Source organism: Monopterus albus, unplaced genomic scaffold (assembly GCF_001952655.1).
Source record: "Monopterus albus unplaced genomic scaffold, M_albus_1.0 scaffold102.1, whole genome shotgun sequence".
NCBI lineage: Eukaryota > Metazoa > Chordata > Actinopteri > Synbranchiformes > Synbranchidae > Monopterus > Monopterus albus.
Window position 1 is genome coordinate 1331035 of NW_018127982.1, and position 17502 is coordinate 1348536.

The following is a 17502-nucleotide window of genomic DNA, read 5'->3' on the forward strand; positions in this document are numbered from 1 at the left end:
AATTAATCAATCATAATCTTTATTGCCTGTTGGAGACATAAAATATATAAAAACATCTGCATAGAGAGGAGGTCAGGGTGGACGAGTGGGTGACAAAACAAAAGTGTGTGGGTGAGTGGAAAGGGAGACCAGTGTTTGTTTCCTGTTTCAAAGCATTGCTACTTTACTAAGTCATTATTTTAACCCAAAGCATCATGTTTCGCTAACCAATTTGTTTTTGTGCCTAAAACTCATACGCTTCAAATTTACTGAGCTATTTTGAGACATTTTACTGTAGACCAAAGTGGTAGAAAGATGCACCAAAAGACTAACATTACCATCTTAGCCCATTCTCATTTCCAGGATGTCAAATATACTGTAGACACTAAGGTTCCTTTTATCATTTCTATGAGACACCAAAGGTATTTAGTAAAGTGTCAGCATTTGATGCCCTGGGATGTTGGATTTCCATACAGCCACACTGGTATCATGGCTAAAAATGTTAATCAGTGTATCTAAGTTTCCAGAGGCAAATATAGGTTTTTGACAAGACAGCTAAAACACTCAGATGATGTTTTTTTAATCAATTAACACAAATTTTCAGGCACCCTGTTGCTATGTGATTAAAAACTGGGCATTTCAGAAATAGTATGGTGAAGAAAAAAAAACACTTTCATACTTCTTTCCTAAAAACTGCTGTCGTGAGAGTGTGAAGAACTTACCTACGATGCCATAAAATAACTAATGATTTTGTCATATGGATAAGACAAAACTGTCTTGATGTCTCCTTTATGAACGTGAGCTGTCGGACTGTAGATTCAGCTCTTAAAAAAATGAGCTCACCACAAAGCTTTTTGACCTTGTTAATACCTTCAATTTTCTTGGAGATGTCGATTTTTCCTCAGCTGCTTTTTAGGCTCTAACTGGCTTATGTGACGATATGGTGCAGAGTGGCAACTCTGCCTTTTGATTGGCTGATGCATGAAGCCACATCTGTTTCATGCAGGAAGCCAGAATCCTCTCATTTCACACACCGTTTGAGAGGAATATAGAAAAAAAATATGGCACAGAAAATAGACCAGCAGGCAGTTGAGAGAGGCAAGATGGGTTAAGAAAGGAGAGGGGGATGGTGAGGAGGAGAGGAGGGAGAGGTCAGGGAAGCAATGAGCAAGTGAGACAGAACAAAATAGAGGGGGGTTATTTCAGAAAATACTGAAGAAGACCAAACACAGACCAAAAAGGCAATTTGGGAGAAGAATGCAATATTTATCCTTCAGGTTTTTCACCCCCTGCAAGCATAGTGTGAAAGCAAACTAATCTGTACCGACAGAAACAGGGCCGACAGAGGGTTTGATAGATCCTGAGGGAAATCTCCAACGTACATAAATTGGTAATTCTAGGTTTCATCTGCCTCTTGACATGGTTTAATTTTATGATCTCTTTCATTATCTGTCTGTCAGATGTCAATGTTTATCACTCCATAAAAGCATCCATTCCACACAGATGAAATAGACATCACTGCATGGAAAGCCACCTGTACCCCACACAGCACACGGTTAGGATTATAGTGTTTTATGAGCGCCAAATACTCCTTTCTAACAGTTATGATGTGGTTCAGTGGGCTGTCTTGGGGAATAATCTTTCCATTTTTTGTTGGCTCATGATGAACAAATCATGATTAGTCACATAATTCTGAACCATATTTACACTTCTTTGTTTTATTATGTGGCCCTTTATTTCTTTGTCAATCTTGTTCGTCAACCGTCCCAGTCTGGAACAACCCTGTCCAGTTGCATCTGAAGTATAGGGTCCACCTTTGCAGTATAAAAGGCTCATCAGGGGTGAGCTCTGCTAGTTTCAGTAGGATCTCATTAGTACCATTGGAGAGAAGAGACAAATAGTAGACCTGAGATAGTGAAACTCATTAGGAGGAGTCTGGACTCCCTTGGGATGTGCACACACACACACACACACACACACACACACACACGCACACACAAAATATGTTTTCTGCTACAACAGATTGTAATTTATTAATCAAAACATCCTAATGACCCCCAACTATACCAGACTAAATGACCTCATTATACACAAATTCAGGTTCGCTTCCTCTGAACTCATAGTCAGAGTCTCTATTTTAATGTGAGATGACCTTTATAACTACACACACAGGTTTTAGTCATTGAAGATATTATCTAATTTTCCTTGAGGTATTTGAACCAATTAGAATTAAAACATATTCCTGCTTGGAGAGACATTGAGACTCTAAATGCAGAGATCTCTCAGGCATACAGCTGGAGAATAAGTAAATGGCAAACAAGTAAAACACCTGCAAAAGCAAATTGTGTGAGTCCCCCCCCACACACACACGACACTCAGAGAAGAAAGAAAGAACTAATTAAATCTTAAAAAAACATCTTCCGTACACAATGAAAATTCCAATTAAAGAAGTAGTTCAATATTTTGGGAAGTATAGTTATTTGCTTTTCTGCTGAGAATAATGTGATAGGATTAACACCATGCTCATGGCTGTGCATATACTAACACGAGGTAATAGCTAAGATTAGCATAAATACCGGAAGCAGAAGAAAAACAGCTAGCATGGCTTTGCCCAGAGTTCAAAAGTAGGCCTGCCAGCATCTTTAAAATGCACTAATTAAAACATTAATTTATTTGTTGAAGTCACTCAGAAACAAAGTTAGGAAGGACAAACATCTGGAATGATTTATCTCCTGGCACAGTGACTCTACTCAGTCAGTACTTAGTAACACCCCCTTTACCAACTGTTAAGCGTGGGGGTGAAAATATTCCGCTGTAGCTTGTGTTGCAGCCAGTGGCTCAGTACTAAATATCAGCACATCCTGGATGCAAATGCAATGCATTTAAGCAAGAAACTGAAACACAGATTTTGAACACTGATTTTACAAGAGTTACTTAACATCAGCTGTGTAGATTCACAAATTTCCCCAAAATTCATAAAAGCTTCTGGTTCTTTGCTCCTTCTCCATATTAAGACCCTGAAATAATTGCTACTTATGATTCTACAACACAGGTGAGATTAAAGCTATATTAATTTGACATCCCATCCATCATCACACCTAAGTTTGAACAATTACTGTTGGTTTCAAACTGTTTATATTTTCTTGTTGCTAGCAGACCTGAATCATAAAGTCTGCATCAAAAAGTCTGTGTGTTTAGACAAAGTAAGTAGTGCTAAAATGATTGATCAACAGAAACCTGATAAATTCCTCCTGTGCATCTTAACACATCCTTCTTGGAACACAAAATCAGCGTGCACACACACACACACACACACACACACACACACACACACAAAGTGCAAACAAAAACATCTTGTCCAGAACAAACAAAATCTCAACGACAGGAATATCCATCACAAAAAACTGACCCCACAACAAGTGCAGTCATAGTCAACCAGCGTTGGGCTCATTATTCATAAACAGTAATATATTACTCATTACTCTTCAAAAATGACTTTTTACTCCTCGTCAAACATGACTCCTTACACTACTCATTATATTACTTTTCTGTTACACCCCACAGATTTTTACCCGGGGGTACCGACATCCTCCGTGTTTGTTGGGGTTGGGGTGCATCTTCCGAGCCAGCTTACTGTTTATAGTGCTGCTAAATGATGTGTAGTGATGTGTGCACGTGCAACACATGCTGCATTTCAAATCAATCTTTGCCGTGGTGACAACTAAAGTAATGTTGTAACAAGTTGTTTTTGGAGGGAGCAACCATCATATTATTACTGAAATTTATTTTTGTAACTTTTTACACTACTCATTACTGGGGAATTACAGTAATGCGATACTAGTAACGAGTTACGGCCAAACATATCCTCACACCAACTATGAGAACAAGCTGGACATTTCTTCTCGTCCCTGAAATGGACAAAAATGTATCCACTTTTACTCGATGTTAGCACACAGACTCAGACTCCCTCTCCTGCAGTTGCTGGACTCACTGTTGATTCACTGTGTTGAAATAGATTCAGCTCTTTGATGTATCATTGTTGTCAGTCATAACCAAGTCACTGCTGTGCATGAAAGGAACCCCACGGGTCTCCCAAAGAGACAGCACACTTTATTTTCACTACCTTTCTCAGAGTCAGATATCCACTGAGGTGTGGCTGCATGTTTAACACGATTTTTGTGTTCCTCAGCTCCGCATTTATTTCCCTGTTTTCAAACAAAAGGAATTTTGTTATGCCATTTCTCCCCGCTCTGAGCCCCTTTGCTGCTACAATGGTGTGCTTGAAGTGCATCTTAAAGAATTGATGAAAATGTGCACATATTTTCCTCTGAGTGGATTCTTTTCCCTTGTTCTGATTATGCTGTCACAGGAAACAACGGGGCCAACAAATGGAGATACCTCAAAAGCCTCCTCAAAATGGCATGACAGATATTCCACCTCACTTCACCACAACAAGCCTGCTATGATACTAGGGCATTGTCGCTATGCTGCTTTTGTAGTGACACAGTTAGTTCTGTGATCCCAGTAAACATTTTGCTTTTATTGTAGCCCCTCTAACCCTTTTTCTGCTCTGTGTTTTTGCCTGCGTCTACCTCTTGCTCTTATCCCCATTCATGAGTCAGGGAAGGAGAAGTGATAGTTGCCACTGAGAGCATTGAATTGTATGGTAATCGCACTGAGAAAAGGGCACACGGTGCAGTTCTGTTTCTAATGAGACATGGAGGAAGCAGGCTGACCTCTCCAACTGGTGGGCTGTGGACATTTATCATCTCACACACATGCTGGTTGAAAGGGTGAGGGTGAGGGAGAGAGAGAGAGAGCACACTGCCCTCTATTTGGAACAATATCACACTGCACATGAGGGAGGAAATAGAGACTGAAATGCAAAGATGAGATGAAGACAATAATAAAGACAACAGTGAAAAAGACAGACTGAATAGGGAGAGAAGGGGAGTTGTGGCATTCAACATTAAAGCGCTGATTATTTGTATCTGCATTGTGGAAGCAGGATTGACTGTTGCAGGTAATTGATTTGGCTGTAATTGTACACCATAAGCGTAAACCACATAATCACTGCAGTCACTACCCTTGAGCCCAGCATGTTGTCAGGCAGTAGAGGATATCCCACTGTGGCTCTGTAGCACTCAGAATGTCTGTCCGAGAAGGAAATTGAGAAGGAAAAGAGTGATGGATGGACCTGAGCGTCAACAAGTCACTCATACTCACAGGCCACAGCCAACCATAACATATACACATAAAAGAGGGGATTTTTCAACAACCAGGTTAATATGAGTAACCATATAGAACTATAATGTGCAGTTTGGGTTGCGTCAGATGTTTGTTATCAGAAGTTTACTTCCTCTGTTTAGCTTGACTTTGACTGAAATGAAATGGCTTTCAAAGAACAAAAATTAGCCTAGAATGTGTTACACTGCACCCAACAGGAAAACAATTTAAAAAGTGCAAGTATACAGTAGCGTACAAAAAGTTTCTTGGTTATGTTATCACAAGAATATTTGGTTATGCTCTTTGTTTTAATAAATCATAGTGGGATTTGGACTTAGGCCTGAACGTAAACAATGTAATTATGAAACAGTTTACAAATTTAAGTTCATTTAAACTTAAATGTAAATTAAGGACATTAGGAGGAAATATGATTGAGAGGAAGAGTAATGAAAGTATGAGAGTACTGTCTATTCCTGCTCTCTCTTTTGCAGAAGGATAAGAGGTTAAGAAACCATGACCCGCAGTATCCTTGGCCAAAGTCTAAGTCAGTTATTAGGAAACATTTAGTATAATTCTGAACATTATCCACTGAAACTGCAAAGCGTTTCTGCCTGATCCAGAATTGCTAATCAAGCTGTTTTCATCCACACTGACTTCTCTTACACTTTCCTACCAGTGTGGCTCCTTAAATTTGTACTTTGAAGTGAGGCTAGTATCTGAATTGTGAGCACAAATACTGTAGGAGATGTTTTAACATGCTTTGCCACAACATATTCAAGGAAAACCTTGAATCTTCTTCCCACCAACACACCCCACCCCCCCTTAATGTGGGCTCTCTCTAGCCTTGTTTTTAATTGGTTGACAACCAAACAACAAACTTAGTGCTGAGGACAGAAAGACTCAGAGGGTGATGTACTAAATACCTTCATATTCAAGATTTCTCCTTTCTTGTTCAAACATGTACATCTGTTGCCTCCAATTATTTTCTGAAATTCTAAACATATCTTTAATTGGCCTTTAACTGTTTTCTGTCTAAAGGAACACAGTTACACAACATGAATATTTACCTCTGTGAGCCATTTCTAGATGCCCAAGTGCAAATTGTATTTTTTAAGACACTATGTATATATGTGCCTGGGTGTTGGAAAAGGTGTTACATTGACTTTTGACTGTGACAAAGTACAGCTGAGGGAGCTTGATCAAAGCCAGTGCTCAGCAAATTCATTGTTTTTCTGCTTTGCATCTCCATCAGCTGAGAGAAAATTATTTGCTTGGCCCTTACAATCTCTGTGAGAGAAGCTCCATATTGCAAAAGGAAAAATAAATTGCTTTGTTGTCAACATCATGGTTCTGCGTGGATGTGAGAATAAATTTCAATAGTTCTGCAATTAGTTTTGCATCAGATTTTGAGATGAGGGATACATTGTTTAAATATTAAGAAAGAAAGCACAGCCCTATACAACATCTGCATGTAATACTGCTGAGCCATCCTCTATCTATACTAGTGTTTGTGTTACGTTACATTTTACAGCTAATAATATGAAGAATTCATTTCTGCATTTCGAGTCCTTCCCCCAACACATTTTAATGAATAAAGACCAATTTCCTGCTTTCTCTCTTTTGCACTATGCCTCCTTTAACCAAGTTCTTCCTCCTTGTTTCTGTTCTATTTTCATCATTCCTTTCCACCACCTCTTCCCGTTTCTCACATCTTCTTCCCTTTTTCATCTGCTTCCGTTTTCCCATTCCAGATGTGTTCTTGTCACTGTAGAGTTTTATTTTTTCCTTCCTTTATTTCATCTATTTCCCTGCTACTTTCTCATTCCTTTTGACTCCCACCTTATTTCTATTGTTCTTTGGCATGTGCCGCTCCGATTCCTTTTTGCTCTCCCTCCTTTATCTAAATTCACACCTGACACAGATCTTCTCACTCTCTATTGTTGCAGCGTGGAGGTGGCAGGCTACCAGCAAGTGCTACAGGTGGACCTGGAGGTGAATGGCCTGATGGTGACTCAGGGGGGGTGGAGTATCCACTCACCCGCACCCTGACCTCTGAGGTGCAGACCCTCATCCGCCTGGCCCCACAGGACTTTGGTGGCATTGTCCCGCTAGCCATGGTGAGCAGTGGGTGGTTGAGCTGTGGAAGTTGGAAGCTTGTGTGAATGTAGACATTTATGCATCTAAGTCATGTAGTCCTACAAAGTCCTAATGATTACATTATGACCACAGAGAACACATGATTCTGATTGGCCTGCGGGTATTTTTAAAATACTGGACAGTTGTGACATTGTATCCTAACAACTTTTCCACATGCAGAAGAATCATTGCAACAGTTGTCTATGTACTCAAGTTATATCGTAACAATGTGGATTTTAACAAAAACTTCAACTTTATGGGGGGGTGCCCAACTTCAGGTCTTTCTGATGCCAAAATGTTGAGTCCAATGTGAAACATTCACACTGGAACTGGACACAAAAAACAATAATAAGACTGGATGTGGTGGACCAGAATAGATCTGAGGGGGGGATGGCAGCAGCAAACAAGTCCAATTATAGTGCATGTACGTACAGTAGTCATGTCTTCCTGCACAAAACACTTTCCATCTTGGCCTAAAATACTTCAGTGATGATCAGAACAGACTCTGCTCAAACTACTTATGCGTTAGACATTGACACACAAACCTGAGACCTGCGGCAATAAACTGGGGCCCCACTAATCTTATTAGTTTGAATATAATTTGGCAGAGGAACCAAGTGGAACAGTTAAGACCTCCAACAAAGGTGATACAGTAACGCCAGAAAGCAAAACACGCATTAGCAGAGAAGAGACCAGTGTCTTCTGAAATCAAGCAGTTTCATCTCATTGAATATAGATTCCTGCACCGCTTATCTGATTTACACATCAATGACACAGTCTAATTTCAAATCCATTGTGCTGGAATACAGCTCCAACACACACACACACACACACACACACACACACACACACACACAAAAAGCATTATTGTGCTAGCATGTTCTAAATGTAGACACAGTTATAAAGTGTAATTTAAGAGTAAAAATAATAGTGATGGAAAATGAAATTAACCTCATAAAAGCACCAGATTTTGAGAGAATGAGTTTATAGTAGAAGTTAAACTCTCACCTCATTAAATTCCCTAGAATAAGATTTGGCCATTACTAAGCAACAGATTCTTCAATATGTTAGTGATAGCTCTTAACATTTTTCCAATAAGCAACAAAGACTGTGAACAAGCACAGTGTTTTTATTTAAAGTCATTTCCCAACAACAGAAACTGATTGTAGAATATTTGATTTTACACATTCAAGTAGGATAATCTACTCTCAGCCTTGATATTGTGCACTCTTTTGATCATCACACATTTCATTTTGGATTTCTGCAAGAAGAAACACAAACCTGTGTATAGTTGACTTTATTCCTCTGACAGCTCCAGTGTTTAGACTCTTTATTAATGATGATAAAAGGCTTAGAATGATAAAAGGATAGAGGGATAAATGAATACTATCCAATGACAACTTAAAAAAGCCTAAGTATTTTTAACACAAACTTTGCATTTTTCATAGTCAGTAATCTGCTCAGTACAGCTTGCTGACTGAGAAGTTAATTGAGTTTGGATTTAGACAGTTCAAACATGGATAAACTGGCAAGTGGCTTCAGATTGCTAATTGTATTATGATAATTACTATGTAAACATGATAAACTGCTATATGATTGTCTCCCCAAAATGTAAGGAAAACCATTTGGTATGCTGCAAAGAGATAATAGTTTTAATTTTCCTCACTGTCCATGTAAGAATCAAATGCCTTCGAGCGCTTCATAAACTTTTATTATGGAAATTTAGTGAGGCGGCAGTTCACTCTGATTTCTGGTGTCTGGCCAGAAGAGCAGCACAAAGACTTTGACTACATTTCTAAACTTTTAATGTCTTTTTAAAAGTGAGCAGCTTTTTAGTCAATGTGGTAATAACATTTTTATTTGATAAACAGAGAAGCTGAGCTTTGTCAGTCAGATGTGTAGGAAAACACAATCATGAGTGTTGAATTAGTGGTAGGAACGCTCTGGTAGGGAGGTGAGCGAGTCAAAAATGATGGACCCAGGTAACTGACTTCGGTGCAAGAAGTGCTCTATTTATTTACAGTGATGATAAATATGTGTACAACCAGGTGAAGGAATACGGAGCAGAACCGGGTGTCGAGCGGCAGTCATGGAAAACATACAGTCAGTGATGAGATGATAAGGAGGAGGCCGGGCTGCGGACGCTAGGATTCACTCCTGGACTGGTCGTGGTGGTTGGTTGCTGAGGGACAAAGTCAGAGAAACAGTTAATGGGAGACTGTGCAATGACCTGCATGGTGGAGTGATGTGGAGTTGAGGAGGTCCGTGATCCGGAGAAGCGATAGCGGCTGGGAAGACAATACACGGGGCACAAGGCAGGAACGGAGCTGGGATGAAGAGCGTGAGCAAATACATATAGTAGACAAAATAAATGATCGGCATAGAAACGGGCTAGAGTATAGAAAGAACTGGCAGGGAAGTGGACGATGAGCACGGTATAAATAGGAAGAAACTAATCAGGTGCAGCTGGTGGTGATTCAGGGGACGTGAAGCAGGTGTGTCAGATAAAGAAATCAGGGGTAAGGGAGCTAAAATAGAGGGAGAGAAGTGAGAAAGGCAGGTGCAGCCGGGCAAACCTGACAATTAGAAGTGCAACATTTCCAAAAGTTGATATTTCTAATGAACCTAGTGCTGACAGCATTTTTAAACAATACCCACAATGAATCAATATCTAAAAACACAGCCAATAACAAAATGATATGGTGAGCAGTAATAATATATCAAAAACAAGATGCATAAAATCCTCCTAGAAAACTTACAGAATGTCTTGTGTCCAGATTAGATTCACTGACAAGTTCATTAAGCTTTAGTCAGTTAATTTAATAATGATACGAATATGTGATCATCAACTTAAATTGCAGACACTGCTTGTCCAGACAAATGTCTTAAATTGATCTTTTAAAGGGTTACATGCAGATTGTGCTGAAACTGCCTAAAAAATAAAAAAATTCAAGTTTTAAGACTTCATGGAACATTAATGACCAAAATATTCATCTTGTGCATCATCAGCAGGTCGGACAACACAGTCTTAAAAGTCAACGATTGCAAAGATGCTGACACTGCTAAGATGCAAACAAAGCTCTGGTACACATCACAGACATACACATATTCTTCCTCCCACCCCACTGAAGCACCTGTGCACTTGTATTGATGCTTGTTAACCAGAAAGTATGAGAAGGGACAGGGTCACTGTTCTAATGGTGAGTATAACTGGCCAAATGAACGAGGAAAGAAATGGGTTTTTAGACTGGATCCAGAAACACCAGTAAATTGTGCCACTCTAGTCACAAGAGGGATTGTTTCAAGCAATGAAATCAAGCAAGAAAAATGGTTTGTGCCTGGAGTTTTCAGTATTACTGCTGTGATACATGAAGAGGCTTGTTGAAGTGGCATGGTGCAGCACAATCTGAAATACACTAAAGTTTTATCTGGGATTAAATGGGAGCCATCTGGTTGAGTTTTCTTTATGAGTTCAGGATTCTACACTGTAAAATAAACAAATAAAAAGTTGAAAATCCCAACATATCAGGGCAAAAAGCATCAATAACATTCAGCTCTGAAGTTTGTCCAGCTTAGAGATGTTTCCTTTCTGTCAAGTCAGAGTGACTTCAAATTTTACATTGTCACAAGTGAGTTTTAACTTCTCTACCTTGTGACTTCTGGTAAAGTAAAAATGGGATCAATGTGTACATTGTTCTCTTGCAAAACTCAATTTACAGGTACATGATACTTAAAGCTACAGTATGTAGCTTTTTTCAAATATTTGTTATAGAAATATGCTTCAAAACTTGTCTTAATGTGGAGAGGTGCTGTCAAAGCCTCCTGTGACCCAGACATATTGAACAGCACTGGCAGCAGTGCAGGGATAGTAGCTTATAAAAGACTTTGAGCAGGATTGACCTCTCCAACCAATCAGATATTTTCAGCTTTTTCTGCTTGTTTAGTAAGTTTTGGTGCATTCACTATATTGTTATTTCATTATAACAAATATCTGAAGAGCTGGGTAGAGTGTGGCAGAGCATAGCAGAGCATAGTGGAGCGGGGAGAGGAAGCACTGAGCGGAGCAGAATGGATTAATTTGGAGTTTCATGATAGTACTACTTTAAGTTACATACTGTAGCTTTAATTCATCCCAAGTCTTTAAAACAGCAGCCTTTATACAAACTAAAAAAAGAACATGAGATTTCTATTTTCATGCATCCATCTGTCTGGTAGAACATAGTGAAACACCAAAAACAGAGCATTTGCAGTGGTAGGAGATGCTCTCCATATTTTCTTACTGGGAAATGTTGGTCATGCATTATATGACCTGTCAGTGACATTTTCACTGCAGTGAATAGAAGCAGCAATAAGATAATACAAGCTTACAAATGCGACACTACAGTTTGTTGTATTGTAACCATCTGTTCATTTCTTCATTATCATTATGAATTTTCAAATTACGATATATTGTTTTATTATTCATCAAGTAGTACACGTTCTGACGGCATGTACTGAACTTTCAGACATAAGTAATACATTGGAGACATATAAGTCAGAGTCAGCAAATACTGTAGTTTGATTAAAGTGGGTGTACATAGCTGACATCAATCTTCACCTTTGCAGCAGAACTTGTAGGTAGACACCAATCATTGCGGCAGTGCTCGTCTGTGAACAGAATGCTAGACACCACTGTTCAATAAAATTCTCATCTCTCTCTCTCTAATCGCTTCTGGCCTACAGTCCTACAGAGAAGCACACACATGCACACACTCATACAGTATCCACCTGCCAAAAAAGAACTGCAGGACTCAGGTTTTTCCTAGACTGTCATCTTGTTTTGAAAGCTGGTGTAAACTGTCCTCAAGGATAACTGGCTGAAACTGTGACAAATATGGTAACAGTGGAGAGAGGTGGAGGGCAAAAAGATCTTAAAAATAAAGACAGCAGGAAAGAGACAGGAAAGGCTAAAGAAAAAAAAGTAAGGAAGAATATGTGGGAGTTTTGGCCTAAAGTTGTTACCAGGAAGTTATTTCTCAAACTCAGACATTCAGGTTGTGCCTGCAGTCACTACATAAACTCAAGAAAACATCAGCCCTGGATATTCATCCTGCAGAAATGGACAAAACCTACCATTTTAGAGCAGGTTATTTTTCTTGGAGCAATTTGTACTGTTGCCCAATCAATGGCTTCCAATATTGTGCCTTTTTGCAGCCAGACTGGATCTTTTAAGAAAGCTAGTTCAGTGCAGATAACATTTATCTTAGCAAGTAATTTAACATTTAGGTTAAACTAAATTTTCTGAAAATAAGAAAAGAATTCTGGCAGTGGGGTGAGATAATTATACTTGTTCTCAAAGCAATTTCCTTTGTTTCAGGAATATTTATTGTATCATTATCTTCAAAGAGGACAAAATACAAGCGTCTGCTGTGCTAGTATCAGGAAATGACACTTTAATGAATCCTTTAAAAAAACGTTGATTTGTATTGGAAGCAGGCTGATACTTTAACTGATTTAAGAGCAGTATGTTTTGAGGATTGAGGATTCAATAACCACGGTCTGCTCAGACAAAGACTCTTCAGCAGTCTATATTTCAGAGACCCTGTTACCTCCGGTGGTTCTCTGGTTCAGTTTATAAGATACAGTTTGATTTTCTGTTTTAAACCAACAAATTTAATAGTCCCAAAACACTCAAATGATCAAATGTGCAAAGTGGAAAAGAGAAGCTAAGAGAAAGTTGTCTGTATTTACAGAGAAACTGCCCACACTGCACTCTTTTCCTCTTACTATACAAGAGGCCTTGTACAAAGCTGTGATATAATGAAATTCTGAATTCAAGTTGTGAACACCAGCTCACTGTCACAGAGACAAATGCCTCCATATTGTTTGCCTAACTATACAAAGTGCAACCTAGAACCAAAAACAAACAGGAAGACATACAGTGAAAGTGTTTCATTAAAAGGTGGCACATGCAGAGAACTGGCAAACTGAGTGCACGTGACTTGAGTTTTTGATCTCTTTCTCACCATGCTGTGCCTCTCTGTTCTTTCATTAGAAGAGACACCCAGTGTAGACCCCATAGCTCTTTAGAGTATATCCCAAATAGTATCATTAGCATTTTATTCATAGCGTCGGACGCACACTCAATCTCAAACTGAATAACATTAGCTTTATGCTCAGAGTCCCATAACATTATAATCAGGGCCATTAACAGGAACCTCACTATTAGTTTATTTCCCCTCTTTTTGGTCAGGGGTAAGTGCCTTTGTCTAGACTATTTAGAGTTGGCCAAATATTGCTTTCTCCATCTTGACAGACAGTGAGATGTTGACAGGACAAGGACAACAGACCTAATGAAATGCTGTCCTCTGCAGACAAGAGCCACAGATTAAAAGAAAATGGTTCTCATATATGTCATTTATGAACAATGCTATCACATCATCAGGGCTGGCCAGGGCTGTTCTAGCGGGCTGCCATCGGTCACACTGTCAGGAACTGTATTTGGATATGGCCTGGCAGAGCACTAATAGGCTGTGCATTGAGGATATCCACTGGCATCCTAAGTGTCCTCAGAGAAGCATTAGCCATCTGCATGTGGCCATAATGTCCCTTATACCCTAAGTCCTCTTGTGTAATACAGTGACATATTTACTACAGTCCTTCTCCTGTGTATTTTGACATTACTGCATTTCTCCCTTTCACTCTTATCCCTAGTGGATTCAACCTTATGTATCAGGCTTGTTTGTTATCCCTGGTTTTGATCATCTGTACTTGAAGAGAGAAAGATCACAACAAGGAAACTGTTCAACCCAACAACACTTTCAGCATTTTGGTCTAGAAGGCTGTTTTGGCTTCTTTTTCAGCTGTCTGCACTACACTTTAACCAATACTAGAGTTTTGAGGCAGATACAGCAAATATTACATAAGCAAAAACTTTTTTTAATAAGGATCCCTTGAAAAAAACTGCAATGGCAACAGCTTCTCAGTGACACACATATATATGTAAATATATACACACACACACACACCTCTTTTACATCTTTGTCATTGTCTATAAAATGTGAAAAATACTCCTCAATTTTCTAGAGCTCAAATTGATATTTACCAAAAAAAGCAGCAAATCCTCGTACTGTAAACATCACATGACAATATTATTTAAAGGTTAATCGATTATCAACATAGTTCACAATTGATTTTCTGTCAACTGGCCCTTGACGTGATAAAAATATCGACTGGTGTAATGTGCGTCAAATTCCAGGAAATGTCTCATCTACCCTGCTTTGCGTTGGGAAATATATTATCTCAGGCTCTACCAAGATACTGTATGTAGATCATAAACTAAGAAACAATGTCGTCATGCAACTCCAGTGACTTGTGATTATCTACATGTTCACAGAAAATGTGCACATAAATGAAAATTTACAATCCAATGTCATTGTTGGACTAGCCTCTGCTGTACATTAAAAGCTTTTCCTTTTTGATCAGCAAGCAGCCAGGCTTCCTTTGAGCAGTGTAGATAACTCATTTGATGGCCACAGCAACTTCCAAGTGTGAATATAACTGAGCATGAGGCAGCAGAGAATGAGCAACACTGCCTTGATGCACGACACATATATTGTCCATGTCCTCTGAATATAAGACACACACACAAACTTCATTTAACTCCACCCACCCAATATCTCTCTCTCTCTCTCCCCTCTGTCAGGACCATGATGCAGCATCTGTGTTTGCCAGTCAGGATTTACTTTGAAGTTAAGCCTGTCCATTTTGTAATTTGTTCTTGTGCAAGTGTTTTTTTTTTTTTTTTTTTTTTTTTTTGCTGGCTTGCCCTCCCTCGCCCTTCCTCCTCTCTGTCAGTCTGGCTTGAGAGTGTCTTCTTTGGCAAGGGCCAGGGTCCAGCACAGTGCAGCTCTCTGGCTTATTCTAATCAAACAGCCTCCAGAAACACAAGAGCGGTCCTCAGGAAATAGACAGGCTTTATCAGGAACAGCCGATTTAGCATTGCTGACTGGCATTTCCTCTCCTAATGTTAAAGGGTGAGAAAGTACCAAGTGGGAAAAACAGAGGCTTAACATCTAATTTCCCTAAAAGTATTTAGAGCTCACAGTACACAATAATGAAATGCGACAGATTGTCAGGCCAACAGGTTATGCAATAAATCAATATCTAATTAATGAGGAGAATATAAATCTCTGCAGGTTCTGATTTAATAATCAATAGTGCTATTTCTTATTCCTGGTCAGGACAGAATGGCCCCGACTGCCCCCAGCTCTATGTGCCAATTCGTTAGAGTGATGTATTTCTGTTTCCGCCTTCTTCAGTGTGCGGTTGTACACTTCCGTTCCTGAGACACAAGCGAAAAGTTAGCATTTTGTTTTAGACAAGATGCCTCCAACACCTACCAAAGATTACCATCAGCGATATAATGTTCCACTCACAATGTTTTTGATTTAAAACTACATTAAATCTTTTTTCAATGCAGTGATGTGTATGTATTCGTTCAGTCCCTTCGTGCCATGCCCCATTTCTCCTGTTGTGCACACAGACATGGCAATGGACCGTCAATGAACAGCTCCACCTTTCAATTTCTCTCTCTTTTTTATTTTTAGGTCAGCACACTGTATATGGCATGGGTGTATGCGGACTGTGCTACAAGTGGATAAAGTTAATGCCAGTTCATAAACTGATGCTGAATCTTTGACCCCTCAGTCCAGAGAAATATTGAAATACAACCTAAACCCAGAAAAAATGGATGTATTTAAAATAAAAACAAACTGAAAATAGTCATTTGTAAATCATGTTTCCTGTATTACATTGAATATTATACAGCAGCACATTCCCAAACATTAGCCATGAGTAATTCTAGGAAGACAGAACCAGTACACTGCCTTTTTCTAGTCTCCTCAGTCCCCCAGCAGTCACTACAAAGTCTCCCAGCTGAAAATATCAACTACACACGTCTGTAGTTGTCCCTATGGATTTTGAATAAAGCCTTTACCGCAATATCAATGGGAAACAAGTGAAAACTTATTTCTGAATTATAGTGTGACGAATTGCTACAAAAGGGGCACACAACAATGAAATGCTAACTTTCTCACTCACTGGAAGCATAATCACCTTTCTTTAATCTGGAACCCACTCATCCTTTCTTATTTACTCGCCTGCGCTTTGTGTCAATATAAACCAGCTCAAATGAGAAGTAATATTCATTTCTACCGCTTAGTCCCTGAACAGGGTCACGGGGGGGGGTGGCCGGAGCCAATCCCGGTCGGCAATCGGGGTACACCCTGGACAGGTCACCAATCCATCGCAGGGCTAACACATAGACGAACAACCACACACATGCACTCCTATGGGCAATTTAGAGACACCAATCAACCTAAGCTGCATGTCTTTGGACTGTGGTAGGAAGCCAGAGTACCCGGAGAGAGCACGGGGAGAACATATAAACTCCACACAGAAAGGTCCCAGGTGGGACCTGAACCCGGAACCTTCTTGCTGTGAGGCAATGGAGCTAACCGCTGTGCCACCGTGCTGCCCCGAGAGAAGTAATAGTCTGCAATGAATGATGGATGCCATCTTGTGCACAGAGCCAATACTACCATGGTACTGTAGCCATTTTGCCAATTGTGTTAAATCAGTGGGCACATAGGTTTTGAGTTGGCTTATTTCATCCTTACAAAAAAAGATCTTCAGATTCAACTGTAACATGCTTTTTTTTAGAGACATAAGCAAAGATTCTGTAAATAATGTTTCCTTCACCCACACAACTCCCTAAATGAAAATTTTTCTCAAACCTAGTAATTAAAGTTTCAGCAGCTGCAATTGAAATGACTGACATCTTCCTCACTCAGGGGAAAAAAAGTTATTTTCCATCTTTTTGCCCATTTTATCACATCCCTTGTCATTTCAGTTATCAGCACCTTGCTCCAGCTTCTCTCTGACTTAAACATCGCTGTGCAGAATAACTTTGCTCCTGTGCCTTTTTCCCCAAACCATAACCATAAAAAGATTACATACTACACCACTCTCCCCTATTGTTGTATCACTATGTCTGAAAAAAGTTACCAATAAATAAATAAATAAAACAAAAAAATCCTTGGATGTGCCGATTCCCCTGCATTTGCTTTCATTTTATCTCCTGCTGTACATTGTCTGATGTTTGAGAGCTGAAGGGAAAGA

The 17502-nt window shown here is 39.4% G+C and overlaps 1 protein-coding gene across 1 annotated transcript in view; it reads left to right on the forward strand.

Annotated features, from left to right (window-relative positions):
- The window catches only part of LOC109965637 (transmembrane protein 132D-like), a 58015-nt gene that overhangs the window by 14084 nt on the left and 26429 nt on the right, over positions 1–17502 (forward strand). The window contains exon 3 of the mRNA XM_020609823.1: positions 7152–7322. Coding sequence (XP_020465479.1) covers positions 7152–7322 — 171 coding nt within the window. The remainder of the gene's footprint in view (positions 1–7151; positions 7323–17502) is intronic.